Source organism: Perca flavescens, chromosome 19, assembly GCF_004354835.1.
Source record: "Perca flavescens isolate YP-PL-M2 chromosome 19, PFLA_1.0, whole genome shotgun sequence".
In the NCBI taxonomy this organism is placed as follows: domain Eukaryota; kingdom Metazoa; phylum Chordata; class Actinopteri; order Perciformes; family Percidae; genus Perca; species Perca flavescens.
In genome coordinates, this window is record NC_041349.1 from 12,082,985 (window position 1) to 12,098,685 (window position 15,701).

A 15,701-nucleotide genomic window follows, 5' to 3' on the forward strand; every position below is an offset into this window, starting at 1 on the left:
GAAAACTAAATGTCTTTAACTTGGAGAAAACAGACTGAGGGAGAGGGAGAGAGAGAATGTTAATGATTGGTGACGAGCGCAGGTCTCCCACCGACCACAGGGACGGTTGCCATGTCATCATGTCAGAACATGTTTATTTATGCTGCTGGTACCACTGAGAGCTCTTTCTCTCTCTCTCTCTCTCTCACACACACACACACACACACACACACACACACACACACACACACACACACACACACACACACACACACAATGATACAGACACACACACATTCAGACTCCCCTTATAATCAGTCCTTACAACACACACACACACACACACACACACACACACACACACACACACACACAATCCCTGTGGAAAAATAAGTGTTTCTTACTTGGCCTTTTACACCCCACAACCGAAAAAGCACACATTTAAGCACTCATACAAAGATGAACAAGCATTAACTGAATTGAAATGTCAAATGCGCGCACACACACACACACACACACACAGACATTAGGAAAATCACTGGATCATTGGGTATTAAACCACTCACAGTCAGTTCAGCTGTAATGAAAAGCAACTGGAGAACAAAAGTTCAGCCGCAGTTTTTTTCTTTCACCAAACTAACGCAAGCAGCAGCGAATCAAATGCTTTGATTCGTTCAATAAAAGTGATGCCTGTGACGGCATCGACTGATTATCGATTATTAGTGATTATACCTTGGTTCAGATACTGTTGAAGAATAAGAAAAGCTCGGTGGAGACAGTTATAGAAGCCTGTATGTGGTGTTTTTAGTAAATACACAGAATGAAGATATTTGTTTAATGCTGAGAGTAGCTTTCAGGCAGCGCATACTTCCAGATTAAAGTTACTGTATATTCATCAAGATTTCCCCTATCAAAAACTCCCTTTTTGATACTAATAATGGTGTTTTCTGCAGTTGCCATTCAAAGTATCTCCATGTAATTTTGTCTGATTGACGGAAGCCTCTCTGTTCACCGATCTCTACAGCTGGATTAGAGCTGTGTTAACGAACATTTCCTGCTGCAGCTTCAAATTAAAAACGCTCATCTAGGTCACCACGGGGTGGCTTTTATTGCGAAGCAACTACAGGAAACGCGATGCGTTTGTCACCAGTAGGCGCAGGTGTCATTAAGTATAGCAGGACTTTTAGGTTGAGATTCTCTGTTGCTTCCCTGCTGAATTGCACTTGTCAAACGTAACTGAAATTGTATTGCAAAATCACAATAAAAGGGGTTGCAAGCCGCTGCAAAACCTTTCAAAAAAGGGGGCTAAAAATGTAAGAAATTGGGCTGCAAATCATCCTCACTAACTAGCAAGTATTGTGTGTGTGTATTTAAAGCCTTATATATCTTCTTCCTCTGTGCCATAGACGTTTGTTGTTGTACAAACACATCAGTGAGCCACACTGTTGCACTGGGTGACATGTTCCTTCATTCCTTCGTTACTATGAACACGCACACTGTAGTTTATTTGGACTCAGTCCCACACACACCCTCCTGCTGCCACAAATAATCTCTAGAGCACCAAATGTGAATTAATCCGCCGCTGAAAATAGTGCCAATTGCACTATTTCCTCCCGTTTGATAAAAACTAGCATTGGTATTATTTTAGAATTAAACTATATATTTGTGACTCGTTTTAAAGATTTAGGTCTCAGTAGAAAACAGTGGGTTTGAGGCTGAGAACTTCAGAGAGTGTGGTGAAGTCAAAGTATAAGATATCAATGTTTTTATTGGGGTCTTTTTATGGGATACACTAAGCTTAAAGGCAGTGATGGTCTTTTTCCTTCACGATAATAGCACTTATTGCTCAGAAATGATGCGGTACTGTTCACACAAAGCCCACTGAACTAACTAACCGACAGGTTGGTTTTACCTGGTCAGGCATGAGCGGCTCCTCGTCGTTGATGTCAATAAAAACTTCCCCAGAAATGAACTGGGGCGTCTCACCTGCGCATACAAAAACACACAGCAGAAAGATGTTTTGTAACATACAGTAGATGATCAGTCTTTGCTCTTTACGAGACATGTTCACTTCCATCCATGTCTTACGTCTCCAGTCCTCGTCCTCGTCCTCCACCTCTCGCTCCTCCTCTAGGCTGCAGCGGTACTCCTCCAGCGCCCGGATGGTGCACTGACCAACCACTGGCTTCCTCCCAAACTGACGGTTGTCGATGACTTTGATGACGATCGGCGGCATGTAGAGCTCCTCACAGGGAAGTCTCTGTGGAAGGAATGAAGAGAGAGAGAGAGAGAGAGAGAGGGATGAGCAAGGTGACCAAGATGCGGACCAAGATGATTCTGCATCGATGCAGTGACAGACGATAAGCAATTATTGCCTACGATTTTTTGACTCCACTACATTCAGGAAGTGTCTTTTTTAAGAGCAGATACAATAAAAAGGGGAATTCATATATATCTGACTACTTGAATTTGTTGATGAAAACCATGTGGAGCAATATATAATAAGGAGGTGACGCATCGTGATTAGAGGATGGATACCCAACCCGAGCCCGACGGGCCGGGTTCGGACAGAAGAGATGATGTTCGAGTTCGGGTCGGGCTCGGTCAAATCAGCGCGATAAGGCATTGACATTTTTTTTCATTTAAAACTTTTCACTTGATGCAAAGGTTCGCTTTTGTGATTAAAATAAATTGAAAATATTTCCCTAACATTCGTATTCCTGTGTGCGTAAATTTGTTGATGTAGCTGTGACAACGAAACACGCGAAATATTAAGCTTCATGTACACGTGTCATTAGTATAAGAAAAAAATGAGATTTGAACTGTGTCGGGCTCGGACATAAATATCTTAATGCTAGGTCGGGCTCGGGTCAGGTCTGGTTACTGCTCTGTCAGATGCGGGCCGGGCTCGGACAGAAAAATGTGGCCCGATCCGCACTCTGATCGCGATGCATCGGGATATCGACTTGAATCGAATCATTGACAGAATAATCGCAATCAAATCGAATCGTGAGACCAGTTAAGATTCACACCCCTAGCGCCTGGGTAGCTCGCCTGGTAGATCGTGCGCCCACATACAGAGGCTCAGTCCTCCTCGCATTAGCCGCGGGTATGGTTCCCGACCTGCGGCCCTTTGCTGCATGTCATTCCCCCTCTATCCCCTTTCGTAACTAAGCTGTCCTATCAAATAAAGGCCTTACATGCCGCACAAATAAAATGACACCAGACTTCATAAAACTTTGGATTTGAGTGCTCTGGATTAAATATTAAGTAAAGGATAATGTGGAGCGAGCCGGTCATTACTCATTACTGCGAATTAGAGCCCCGACTGGTGAATCAGGACAAGTTAGGATTAAAGGCCTAAAATGCCACAAAAATGAATAAATAATCTTTATATTAAAAAAGAGGAATTAAAATAAAGAGAAAATCATGATGGAGAAGTAAACAAGAAAGGGAAAAAAGGGCAAGATGAGTTAAAAAAAAAAAAAAAAAAAAAGACATCCTCTGACCTATGCCTGACTTTAATTGGCTATGCCACCCGCCCGCCTGATGCTGATTGGCTATGGCTGCTGACTGTCTGAAGTTGATTGGTCATGCCTTGGTGACAGTCCAATCAGGACATCATTACACCTCAGATGGCCCCTCCCACGTAAAGGAAGAAATGACTGAACCCATCGAGCTAGAGATTTGATCTTTGTGAAAGAAATCAGGACGCAAACTTCGGATTACCATCTCAGGTTGCGATTTGAAATAAATGTTTACGTGCAAAGTGGCGCCATGAAAAGGAACATTTATCTTAGATGACAATATGGCTTACTCGGTTCTTTTCCACGCTGTGCCGCATTTTAGCAAGAACACACTGTGAAACCACTGACTGTCATTGAATGTCACTACAACATGACAATTTGAATTATTATTATTATTCTGTGTGCAGAAATATGGAGGACTAAAGCTGCCATTGTAATAGATAAAAATAAATGGCTCAATAAATGAATAAAGAAATAAAAGAAATACATGTAGAAATAAATGCCTCAATTATCAAATAAATGTGGAGGTTCATTTGAAAATATATAGATATACACAGAAAAAGAAGAGTAAATAGATAAAATGTATTGATTTATATGTTACTTATTTTTGGATTTATTTATTTTGTGAAGAAATACAGGAACAAATAAAAATAAATTGGGAAATAAATAAAAACAGAAATAAATGTAAATGAACACATTGGGAAATAATTAAATGTGAAAAAGAAAAAAATGAGGACAGAAATAAGTAATTTGTCAAAATTATTCACATATTTACAAATTACTTATTTTTGAGAAAGAAATAGAAATGGGAATAGAAAAATAAAAATAAAATGATTATTTTTATTTTTCCGTGCGTATTTATTGATTTTCGAAATGCATTTCTTTCTATGTCATTTTATTCATTTATTTATTATAATGCAGATAGCAGCTTTAGTCCACCATACAGAAATGTCACATATACACCAGAAAAACTGTATGTGCGGTTTAATATTTCTTTAAGAGGGAGATTTGTGCACTTCAGTATTACCTTGTTTTGCCAGGCAGGCTCAAGAAGAAAAAAGAGAGTTTGTAACTGTAATCCATTTGAGCCCTCCGGCTTTAAAAAAGGCTAAGTGGGGCGGATGATGCTAAACTCACACAATAAACTGAGAGAGCTAACATTAGGCGGTCAGACTCTTCAAAGAGTTGTATTCAAGGAAACTATGCACATGACATTTTCTTATACCCCTGTGGCATACGAAAACACTTACGCAGTCAACTTAGGACCTTAATATTGTTAACATTAAATGCTTGGACTCGGTTCAGGGGCTGAATTTAAGGGAAAAATATGTGCATATTTCCACAGTCCGATTGAGGCCGTCACACTCTTGCGGTGGTCAACACAGGACCTTAATCTTGTTAACATTAAACTGCCGGAGCCAATGCAAGAAAATGTATTTGAGGGAAAAATATGTGAATATTTCCAAACTCCAGTTAAACCTGTCATACTATAACACTGAGGTGATCAACTTCAGACCTTAATATTGTTAACATTAAACTCTCTGAGCCTGCTCTGGAGCCGCTGTTCGGAAAAAGCTGCGTAATATTTCCATATTTCAGTTTAGGTTTTTATAAGAAAACACTTTGGTTGGAGTTATGATATCAATGTATACTCACAGTTTGAAGAATATATAATAAATGTGTTGGTAAAAATAAAATGACTGACTCAAACAAACGTTCTATATCATATCCACTAACGGTGTGACAATGAAGTGAAGTTAGGATGTACACAGGCATGTAGGTTAGCCCAGAAGTCCATAAAAAAAATGTCTTAAAGTTACACATTATATAATCAGCTTTAGATTCATCTGGTACAGAAGCTTCAAATTTTATTTTGAAAGAAAATGGCGAGGACTCTTGAACTTTAGGCAATAATAATGAGATTTCTAGAGAGCCACGTACCAATAACACTTCACACTCTTCATGTTAAGATTTTTACATTACAAAACACATGATGAACTGATAAAACACAACATATTATTGAAGATTAAAGTAGTGGTTCCCAACCTTAACTTTCTCTCATTGTTTCATTCAGTGGCGCCGGCCGGATTCTATTTCAAAGTATGCACAAAAAACGCCCGCAGAAGCGTTTACTGCATCAGAAATCAGCTGTTATTATCATATGTAATGTGTATGAGAGTGTGCTACTAGTTTACTTTTATCATATCATAATGACCAGATCAGGAAAATATTTTACTGAGGCTATTTGTGAGAGAGAGAGAGAGAGAGAGAGAGAGAGAGAGAGAGAGAGAGAGAGAGAGATGGATGCGCTCAGAGCAGGCAGCTGTCGGCGAGCCTGTACGGAGATATGAATAACATGATTTCTCTGTGTGCCATGTAAACATCATATCCCGAATATGATCAAAAACGGGATAAGCCTCATAACCGAAATATTCTTGTCCATGTCACCAAACGATTTGAACACCATGTTAAAGCTCCGTCCGTGTATTCAGTGGTACTCAGCGTCCAGCAACCAGTTCATCTTCGGATTGAGTCATAAACATCAACATTCTGATTAATAGTGGATGGGTTAGTGGTGAAATAAGGTATAATTATTGAGAAAATTATAACAGACCAGAATAGAGCTGCTGTCGGCTGCTGCTCCTGTGCGCATCTACGCATTGTTATCATTAAATGTGTTGCATGTCTCACAGAAAAGAAAGTACGGCCGCCGGCGCCACTGGTTTAATTTATAAACAGTAACGGTTTGAGACCCAAATTGAGGGGAAATAAATAAGATTAAGGGCAGAAATGATACATTTGAGGGAGGGATTTGTCAAAATCTTTCCCTCTGACACTCCCCGGCCTCTTTAGATTTCTGCTGACACACAGCGGACAATAACCGTTAAGTACCACACTTGTTGATCAACACCGATAACTTACGGATTACTTCACTAGGCGATGAGTATGGCTGAGGGGCTGACTCCCAAAAGAACTGCTTCCCACATCAACAGTCCTGTCAAAAAACGATTCTGGGATATATTTCAGCATCAAAGATTCCTGCGACCACAAAATAACCAACTAGTTCAAAGCTACCACATCATCCAATTGTTTATTTGCGTTAACAATAAAGCCAATAAATCATTTTACTGCAGTCTAACTGCATAAAAAGCAACCGAAGAAAGCAGTTATTCTTACAGTAACATTCATAATTCTTAATTTGCATGAGCAAGCTTTGACCTATTCTCCCCCTCTTGAAAGAATTACCACAGCTCGAGCCTTTTGGGTGCCACATAAACTGCTGTCTTTAATTGCAGCTTCCTGTGGTTTAATCTCTAGTAAAAGTAGAGAAGCCCGTAGTTGTGAGTCACACAAGTACGGTAAGAACTGAAAACAACACCAGAATTTTAACAGAGCATCGCTGCTGCCGTTGAACCCGGCCAGAAAGTGGCTCATCATTTTAAGACTATTCAACACTGTTAATGTTTCTCCCACCCAGAGCCACTGACATCAGAGGCTTCAAGTGCTACAAATGCTAAAATCCTGCTTGTTCAGTTAAAAAAAAAAAGCCTTGGCAAAACCGTTTTACTTTTCCTGTGACTAGCATGGGATACATTAATAATAAGTTTATTTGATATAGCACCTTTCACAGACAGAATCACAAAGTGCTTCACATGACAAAGATTTGTACAAAACATAGTAAATTATACAACAATAAAGATAAAAGACTAAAAAACAGTCATTAAAAGACGACATTTTACATAAATGAATGAAAAGCAAATTTAAACAAGTGCGTCTTCAGCTGCTTTTTAAAAGCTTCAACAGAGACTGCAGAACGTAAGACAATAGGAAGCGCATTCCACAGGTTTGGAGCCACCGCTTCAAAGGAACGGTCACCTCTAGTCTTTAAACGGGTGCGTGGGACAACCAGTAATCCCTGGTTAGAAGACCTGAGGGGCCTATTTGTAGTGTATGAATGGAGCAGGTCCGAGATATACGCTGGAGCCTGACAGTGTATAGCTTTATAAGTCAGAACCAAAACTTTAAATTTGATCCTGTTGTTAATCGGAAGCCAATGTAATGTGTATAAAACTGGAGTGATGTGCGACATCTTGCTAGACCTGGTTAGCAGCCTTGCAGCAGAATTCTGGACTAGTTGTAAACGGTCCTGGGACGATTTGCTGAGACAGGTGAAAATAGAGTTGCAGTAATCAAGCCGAGATGAAATAAAAGCATGAATAATCATCTCAAGCTCAGAATGTGAAACAGTTCCTCTAATTTTGGCAATGTTTCTTAATTGAAAGAAACACGTGCGGGTCAGAGATTTAATATGTTGATCCAAGTACATGTTTTTATCAAATATTACACCACGATTTTTTAGTTTGGACTGAACAGCTGAGGACAAGGAGCCCAGCAGCTGACTAATCTTCGAAACTATAGAGTCCGGAGCAACAATAAGGACTTCGGTCTTATTTTCATTTAGCTGTAGAAAGTTGTTTGCGAGCCAATCCTTAATCAAATTGAAAAATCTAATCAATTTCAACACTTTGTCAGTGTCTTCTGGCTCAAACGAGACATACAGCTGGATGTCATCTGCATATAAGTGATAAGAAATATCTCCAACTTGGCTAATTATATGTCCCAGGGGGAGCATGTACATTGCAAACAAAAGCGGACCTAACACAGAACCCTGCGGCACCCCGCAGGAAAGGGCCGCGGTTTCTGAGGAATAGGGGCCAAGATACACCGAGAAACTTCTGTCTGATAGATAGGAGGTGAACCAATCCAGGGCTTAAGTCTTTCAAGCATGATGTTATGATCCACAGTATCAAAAGGGGCACCAAGATCCAGCAGCACCAAAACAGAGCATTGACCCTTGTCAGAGGACATTAATAAATCGTTGGACACTCTAAGAAGAGCGGTTTCAGTTGAGTGTTTCTGACGGAAACCAGATTGAAATTTGTCTAAAATGTTGTGTGCATTCAAAACAGCAATGAGCTGTTTAGCAACAACTTTTTCTATAATTTTGGAGATAAAAGGCATTTTCGAAATGGGCCTATAATTTGTTTAAGAACATCTTACATTTTTACTGGGCAATACATCAGGATTAAAAGACAAATTAAAAAAAAAAAAAAAAAAACACAATCATGGTCAGTAACATGCAGTTCCTCAGTGCAAACAGAGTCAATATTAAGACCATGCATAAAAACAAGGTCCAAAGTGTGACCCCCAATGTGTGTGGGACCAGAAACATGCTGGATAAAATTAAAAGCCTCAGTTACATTAAGAAAGTCTGCAGCTAGCTAAGTACTAGACAAATCGTCAACATGGATATTAAAATCTCCAACCATAATAACGTTATCCAACATAATAATGGAGGATAGAAAATCACTAAATTCAGACAAAAAAGACCTGTTAGAACCAGGTGGTCGATAAATTAAAATACAATAAAATGGGTAAGAATTACCAACTTTGGTAACCTGCAGTTCAAATGAGGAAAAAACTCTACTGGGTACTGTCCGACTTTGAAAGCAGCCTTTATATACCACCGCGAGTCCTCCACCACGACCTGAGGTCCTGGGAGTACTGATAAAACAACAGTCAGGTGGACAAAGTTCAATTAGAGGGCCGTATTCTAAGTTTTTCTGCCAAGACTCCGTCAGGAACAAGAAATCAAGGCACCTATTAATAAACAAATCATTCAGAATAAAAGATTTGTTTGTAATGGATCGAGCATTTATTAACGCCATCTTGAGAGGCGCTGACCCAGTGCTAGGTACAGCAGGGGCCCGTTCCAGGGGACGCAGATACCTTGGAAGTGATCCACCAGAGCGTTTCTTCTGGGTGGACGGCCTCATTGTTAAAATGGTCTGTATGGGACGATAGAGTGATGATTCATGTGTAATTGCCACTGACGGGCTGTAGGGGGAGATGTCACTGCTGACAATGTCCTGAGAGAAAGAAGTGGTACTGAGAGAAGAAGAGTCTGTGAAGGGGGTGTGTGGTGTAAATAGTCATTCACGTGCGGCGGACTGTACAGCGTGCTGTATGTTAGCAGCTAAAAATTAGCTACCCAGCTTGTTTGGGTGGACACTATTGTTCCTGAAATAGGAGGAGTGGTTCCAAAACAAATCAAAATTGTTGATAAATCCAAAATTATGGAAACAGCAGGTGGCCCGGAGCCAGGTGTTAAGACTCAGAAGCCGGCTGAAAAGCTCTGAACCGCGGGACACCGTTGGTAAGGGGCCACTGATGAAAACAGATTTGCCACAGAGCTCTAAAAGGCTATGACAGCGTCAACTTTTTCCGCTATCAGCGGCGGTTGGCCTACGGGGTTGACAGGCGTTGTGGAGGCGACCCGATTTGGTCGTAATGGAAGTGCAGAGGCACCAACTGTGAGGACCGGGTTTTCCACAGCTAAAGCAGCATATCGGTTGGAGAGTGACAGGAGAGGTGGAGAGCCGGACCCGTCTGAGCCCCTCTTGCGTCTGCGGACCACCACGTCAACCCAAGTTGACCCATGGAGTGGAGTAGAGCACGAAGAGGGCCGCCGACATGCGGCTGGGTCCCATGTCACGGTGTCCTGCAGGGTTGAGTCAAGAGAAGCCAACTTCCGAGACTGTCCACAGGCCAGATCTACATAACTGGACAATAAGGAGTCCTTCCTCCGAAGTTCTTCCGACAGCCGTAGGATATCTTCTTTGAGGTTCTTATGTTTATTTGCTTTGATTAAAAGTGCACTGCCCTCGTTAAAACCGACGCAGCTATCACAGGCCGTCGTGGAAAGAGTGTTTGCGGTATCAGCAGCAGTGGTAGAAGTATTCATTGTAGCATCCATTTTTGATGAGCCGTACTGGCTAGCTACAGTTGCATTTCGGCCTGTCTCTCTTTCTGCCACGTCTCAATCCAGCAACCCCTCCTGACACGCATTAGCCTGAAGGACTGCTCTCTTCTGCTCTCTGTTGCTGCCGCATGATGAGACTGGATTGATGAAAGTTTGAATAATATTTAACTAACATAAATCAGCTACATTACCGTGTTTATAACGCGTGAGTATTTTACATGTGTGTTAACAAAGCAGTAATTATTTATAATCATTGTAAGTGACTTTATCTCTGGCATCAAATCAGACAGAGCGACAGTCTTAGGAGCTCAGCTAATGGTCGGGCCAATCACCATCTGATTAGCGCTCATCAGACTCTGGTGTCCTGCTGGGCGGAGGAAGTTCAGTCGTAGCTGAACTTTTCCTGCTGTCTGTTCTAACTGACTTTACGTTTGTTGTTGAAATTACAGGCCAGTTTGACAATAAAAAAAATGTTGATGTCTTTGGCCACTATGGGGCAAAAAAAACATACAGTATTTACACATTCAGCAGATATGGAGTTGTGTTTCTGTCCACCTTTGTTCGGCCTTGTCTTATAGAGGGGACCTGTGCTTACATACACCTAACTAAAGTTGTGTTTAAAGCAGTCACAAGAAGTTTTTTAATGTTTTATGAAACATTCTCAATTTGATGCCTCTATATGATCTACAATAGCAGGTTAATCAGAACACAAAACGGTTGATCGCACGCAGACAACACAACTTTGGCAATAAGTAGTGCGTCAGCTGGTTAAAAGGAAGCAAGAGGGGGAACTGTATTTTAGATCTCATATATTGTGGTTCTGGCTGAGACGGGGGCAAGATCAGCAAAGAGAAAAAGAAAATTGACCGAAAAACCAAAACAAACCAAAACAAAAAGCTAGATGGAGAGAATTCAAAACAGATAGTGACTTGGCCCTCTTCCTCCAAGACAGGTATTTTATGTCTATGCATGACATACATTGCAAGACAGGGCGTTTATGTCAATATACTGTATGAATTTACATTGGTGGCTAAAACAAAGTTGACGTTGTTTCACCAACATCAACCATAAATATAGCCTAGAAATCTAGAAACGCACCCTATCGGCAGCAAATGTAATTTGCAGCCAGGAGGTCTAGCAACTCTCCAGACTCTAGCCGGGCCAATCACATTGTGTATAGAGTCAGTGTGCGGGGCTTAACATAATGATGGCAGAGTTACGATGGTTCCGCGTGAATTCCCTGCTACTTGAAAACAAAGAAGATGGCTGCTGCTGCTGGCGAACAGCGGGCTTTGGAATCGGCTTTGGCCGCGACTCTGGAAGACTTGGAGTTAAGCTTTTCTTTGAGAAAGAACAAAGAACGGGACAGAAGTCATTAAAAAAGGAAGATGTGTTGGGAGTTTTGCCGACCGGATAGTGGCCCTGCCAATAGTGAGTTCTCAGACCCAACATCTTGCACCAAAGTCACATCCATAATTAAAAATCTCCACCCTGCATTTACCCTGCATTAGTAATGTATACGCTGGTAGCCATGGGACACGTCCCCCAGCCTGCAGAAATATTCCCCTCCTGATGGAAAAACAGCTCTGCAAGCGAGCCAGAAGCGTCTAAAATATGTGACTTCTACACGATTCACATTCAGAATTACTGCTTTTATGCTATTGGAAGATTTCTACTTTTTGGAAAGAAGAGAAGGAACAGTAGAGTCCATTATTGCAGCACCCGCTGATGAAGATAAATGACACATGACGTGACGCAAACCACATCACAGCAGAACTCTCATTAGCCATTCAAAGCAGTGAGCCCCCGCGCTGATTACATCTGCGTAGTGTGTGCACAAGTACAGTACGGCATGTCTCCGAGTTCTCACCACATCAAGGATGAGCGTGTTGACGTCAAAGTTGGGCTTCTTCTTCATGCTGCGGATGACGCAGCTCTGGACCATGACACCGCCACACTCCACCTGCAGGCTCGGGGAGGTGATGCTGGCCAACTGGAAACTTTTCAGGTTGCGAACGCCCCACGCTAAGATCTGACAAGAGGGGACAGGAAGGGCGTTTAGTTATTTCTTCAATAATCAGCTAATCCTTTACTCTATGAAATGCTCATCACAATTTCCCTACAGCTCAACGTGGCCTCTTAAATTTGGTTGTGTTGTTTGACAACAGTTGAAACCCTAAAGATATTCAAATTGCATTGCATTCATTGCATGAATCAGCAAATGTTTTAGATTATTATTGATCTTGTACATGAACTGTAATGCCTCAAGGCCCCTTTTAGAGCTGAAATGATACGTCGATCAATTCATTGTTAGAAATATTACCTTGATAATCGCTTAATTAATTAAATAAAGTAATCTGTCATGCAGAAATGCCAAATAGAGTATATTCAAGAACCAGTTTTTTCAAATGTAAAGATTTGATGAATTTTTATTGTCTAATGTGACAGTGAATTAAATATCTTTTAGTTGGTGGACTAAAGAAGAGATGTGAAGATGTTCATTCATTCATTGATTAAATAATTGGTATATTAATTTATAATGGCAATAAATGTTTTTTTATGATACAAGTTGAGCCATTTATGCCAAATGTTGGCCAAAAGGAATAGTTGAGAGAACCAGTCTAGCTGTTTCTGCTGTAACTTTAGGTTGAATTGACAGACATAACAGTAGTGTCAATCTTCTCATCCAACTCTCTGTAAGAACGCAAATAAATGCTTTTCCCAAAATGTCGAACTATGTCTTTAAAGTCTTTTATAATCTTTGGCCAGTATTAAGCCAGATTGCTGCAGTCGGCATCGGCAAAACAAGCTACAATGTAAGTTGATAGGGCAGTTGTGCAGCTTGTGTTTACGTTGACAAAAGTGCTCGTTTTGCCACTGACAGGCTCAGATTAATATTCTAAGTGACTGAAAACATTATGGTAAAGCCACCAGGCTCCATGTAAATAAACAGTAATTTTAGCATCGTAAAATACACTTCATAAAACTGTGAAAAGACGTTTTGGATTGTCCATCCACTTTTCCAACCATCACAAATGTAGTTTTGGTTGAAATAAACACACAATTTACTGATTTACATGTGAAAATATGTTGTCTCTATACACGCTAAAAGTATTGTTTTTTTAAATTAGAGCGCTAGCGACTGTTTTTGGTTAAACAGAAAGGTCTCAGAGAGGTTTTAAAGTTCTATATCTGAAGGGATCATTTCCATAATGTTGTCAGACACTTAGAATATTAATCTGAGCCTGTCAGTGGCAAACAAGCACTTTAGTGAAGGTAAATACAAGCTGCACAACTGCCCTATCAACTTACATTGTAGCTTGTTTTGCTGCTGCCGACTGCAGCGATCTCGCTTAATACTGGACTAATGTGAAAGATTGTTCTTTCCATCAGTCACTTACACACAAAAACATAGGACAATAGGGTCCAGGTTGAAAAAAAACAGTAGCTCCCCTTTAAGAAGAAGTTGTATTGACTTTTGGTTACCATTTAAATCCATTGGAACTGCACAGTTGCCATCCTCCACAAAAGGAGCAAGACACAAACATTTTCAGAGCAACCTTTCAAGATTATGGGAGGTGAGTATTTGATGAACATATTTTTGCCAGACTACTCCTTTAACATGAGAAGCTGTCAAGAAAATGAAGCTAGTGAGAAGTTACACTGAAAAATTAAGCACATGGCAGTAGTTGGAGCAGATCTTATCAATACCTCAATGGCGGTTCTCTGCAGAACAGGTTTGATTCCCTGAGGAACCATGAAGACGTTGGGCTCTCTCTGAGGGGGCAGGTGAGGAAGGTCCGACTCCTCCGGCTGCCAATGAGAACGCAGGACAGTGGCGAGACAGTGATGAGTCATCAAAAGGAGACACAGGACAAAAACACATGAAAACGAGCCGCACTGTTCCCTGCCAGGCAAATGTAGTTCATTCAAAGTAACGTAAATAAATGAAGTTACTTAATGTTCAGCATTAAAAACATTAAATGAGTTTTAGAATGTTAAAAACACACAAATGTAAAATGTAAAGTAATAAGTAGAAAAAGGCTAGAGAGGACTTAGTTTATTTGCCTTGTTTAATCCTGGTTATTCACCATCAAATACAAAATAATTACTTTTTAAAGACATAATATTGGATGCTGATTGAACAAACTTCGATCACAAATAAATATATATATATATATATATATATATATATATATATATATATATATATATATATATATATATGTGTATTCTGTGATCTCAAGAAACCAAGTTTGTCAGGTCAGAATCATAAACTTTTTATGTCCAAAGAATGTGTAAGGACAACAAATAAAAATATTGTCTTTACAAAATGTCCTCTTTGGCCTTCCGCACCAAATCAACAAAATATATATCAGAAAAAAAATGTTTTTAGTGGAGTTTTGGATTATTAAGCAAGAAAAAAAGGCACATGGCTAGTTTTAGGAGGAGGAATGTTAATGTATAGGGCCGGTCTGTAACATGCATGTATGATGAAGTTATGGGTGTGTGCTGTACATTAAATTAACATGCAGACATGAAACAGGTTGGGTGGGCATGGTTTTGTATATCTCCTGTGTGTACATTGTACCCATTGCTGCAGGTTTTCAGAGAGGAATCCTGGAAACATCAACTGAGGAAGCCACATTGACAAAAAGGAGACAGAGGAAAAAGCGGTGAAATAAAAAAGAAACGCAAGAAGGTAAAACATCAGAACAGATATTAAAGACTTCACATTACATATTCTGCACATATTTTAGAGGAAATGCACAGTCACTAGAAACATTCATGCCATTTTCGTTTCAGATTGTCCTGAGTTGGATTTACCAGGTGTTTTGAATGGGAGAAGCAGGCATAAAAAGAAAGCGTCATTTGAATTTCTAATTATCATATCAGAGAAAATTCATATAAACCTTTTTTTTTCCTCTTTTCAATAGTGAATGCAAAATGGGTAAAATAGCAAGTAGACTTCAAGCTCTAGCAGGTTTCTTTTTCCCACACAGGTACACACATGCTTCTGATGGATGACATCGAAGAAGAGCTGCACTTCACATTTATTTTCATTATCGATTAATCTGCCGATTATTTTCTGTCAGAGTGCCATGCAGGAAGAACAGCTACCTGTACAATGAATCCTTTGGTCTATAAAATGTCGAAAAAGAAAAATGTGCAACCACAGTTTCTCAAAGCCCAAGGTGATGTCTTAAAAATGGCTTGTTTTGTCCAAAACCCAAAGATATTCAGTTTAATAAGATATACAACTTGTGATAACTAAACAGATGTGATTATTGCAGCTCTACATTAAAGTGCTCCTATTATGCTTTTTCCCTTTCCTTTATTGTGTTATATATCTTTTTTTGTGCATGTTATAT

At 40.1% G+C, this 15,701-nt stretch overlaps 1 protein-coding gene across 8 annotated transcripts in view; it reads right to left on the minus strand.

Moving 5' to 3' along the window:
• Positions 1-15,701, minus strand: part of dysf (dysferlin, limb girdle muscular dystrophy 2B (autosomal recessive)) — a 122,775-nt gene that overhangs the window by 49,912 nt on the left and 57,162 nt on the right. For 7 of the 8 annotated variants that reach the window (XM_028606135.1, XM_028606132.1, XM_028606130.1 and 4 more), the window contains 5 exons: positions 14,921-14,962; positions 14,041-14,142; positions 12,200-12,361; positions 2,068-2,239; positions 1,892-1,965 (listed from right to left, as the gene is read on the minus strand). In XM_028606135.1, the coding sequence (XP_028461936.1) occupies positions 1,892-1,965; positions 2,068-2,239; positions 12,200-12,361; positions 14,041-14,142; positions 14,921-14,962 (552 nt within the window). The remainder of the gene's footprint in view (positions 1-1,891; positions 1,966-2,067; positions 2,240-12,199; positions 12,362-14,040; positions 14,143-14,920; positions 14,963-15,701) is intronic. The other variant, XM_028606133.1, reaches the window with a different exon arrangement.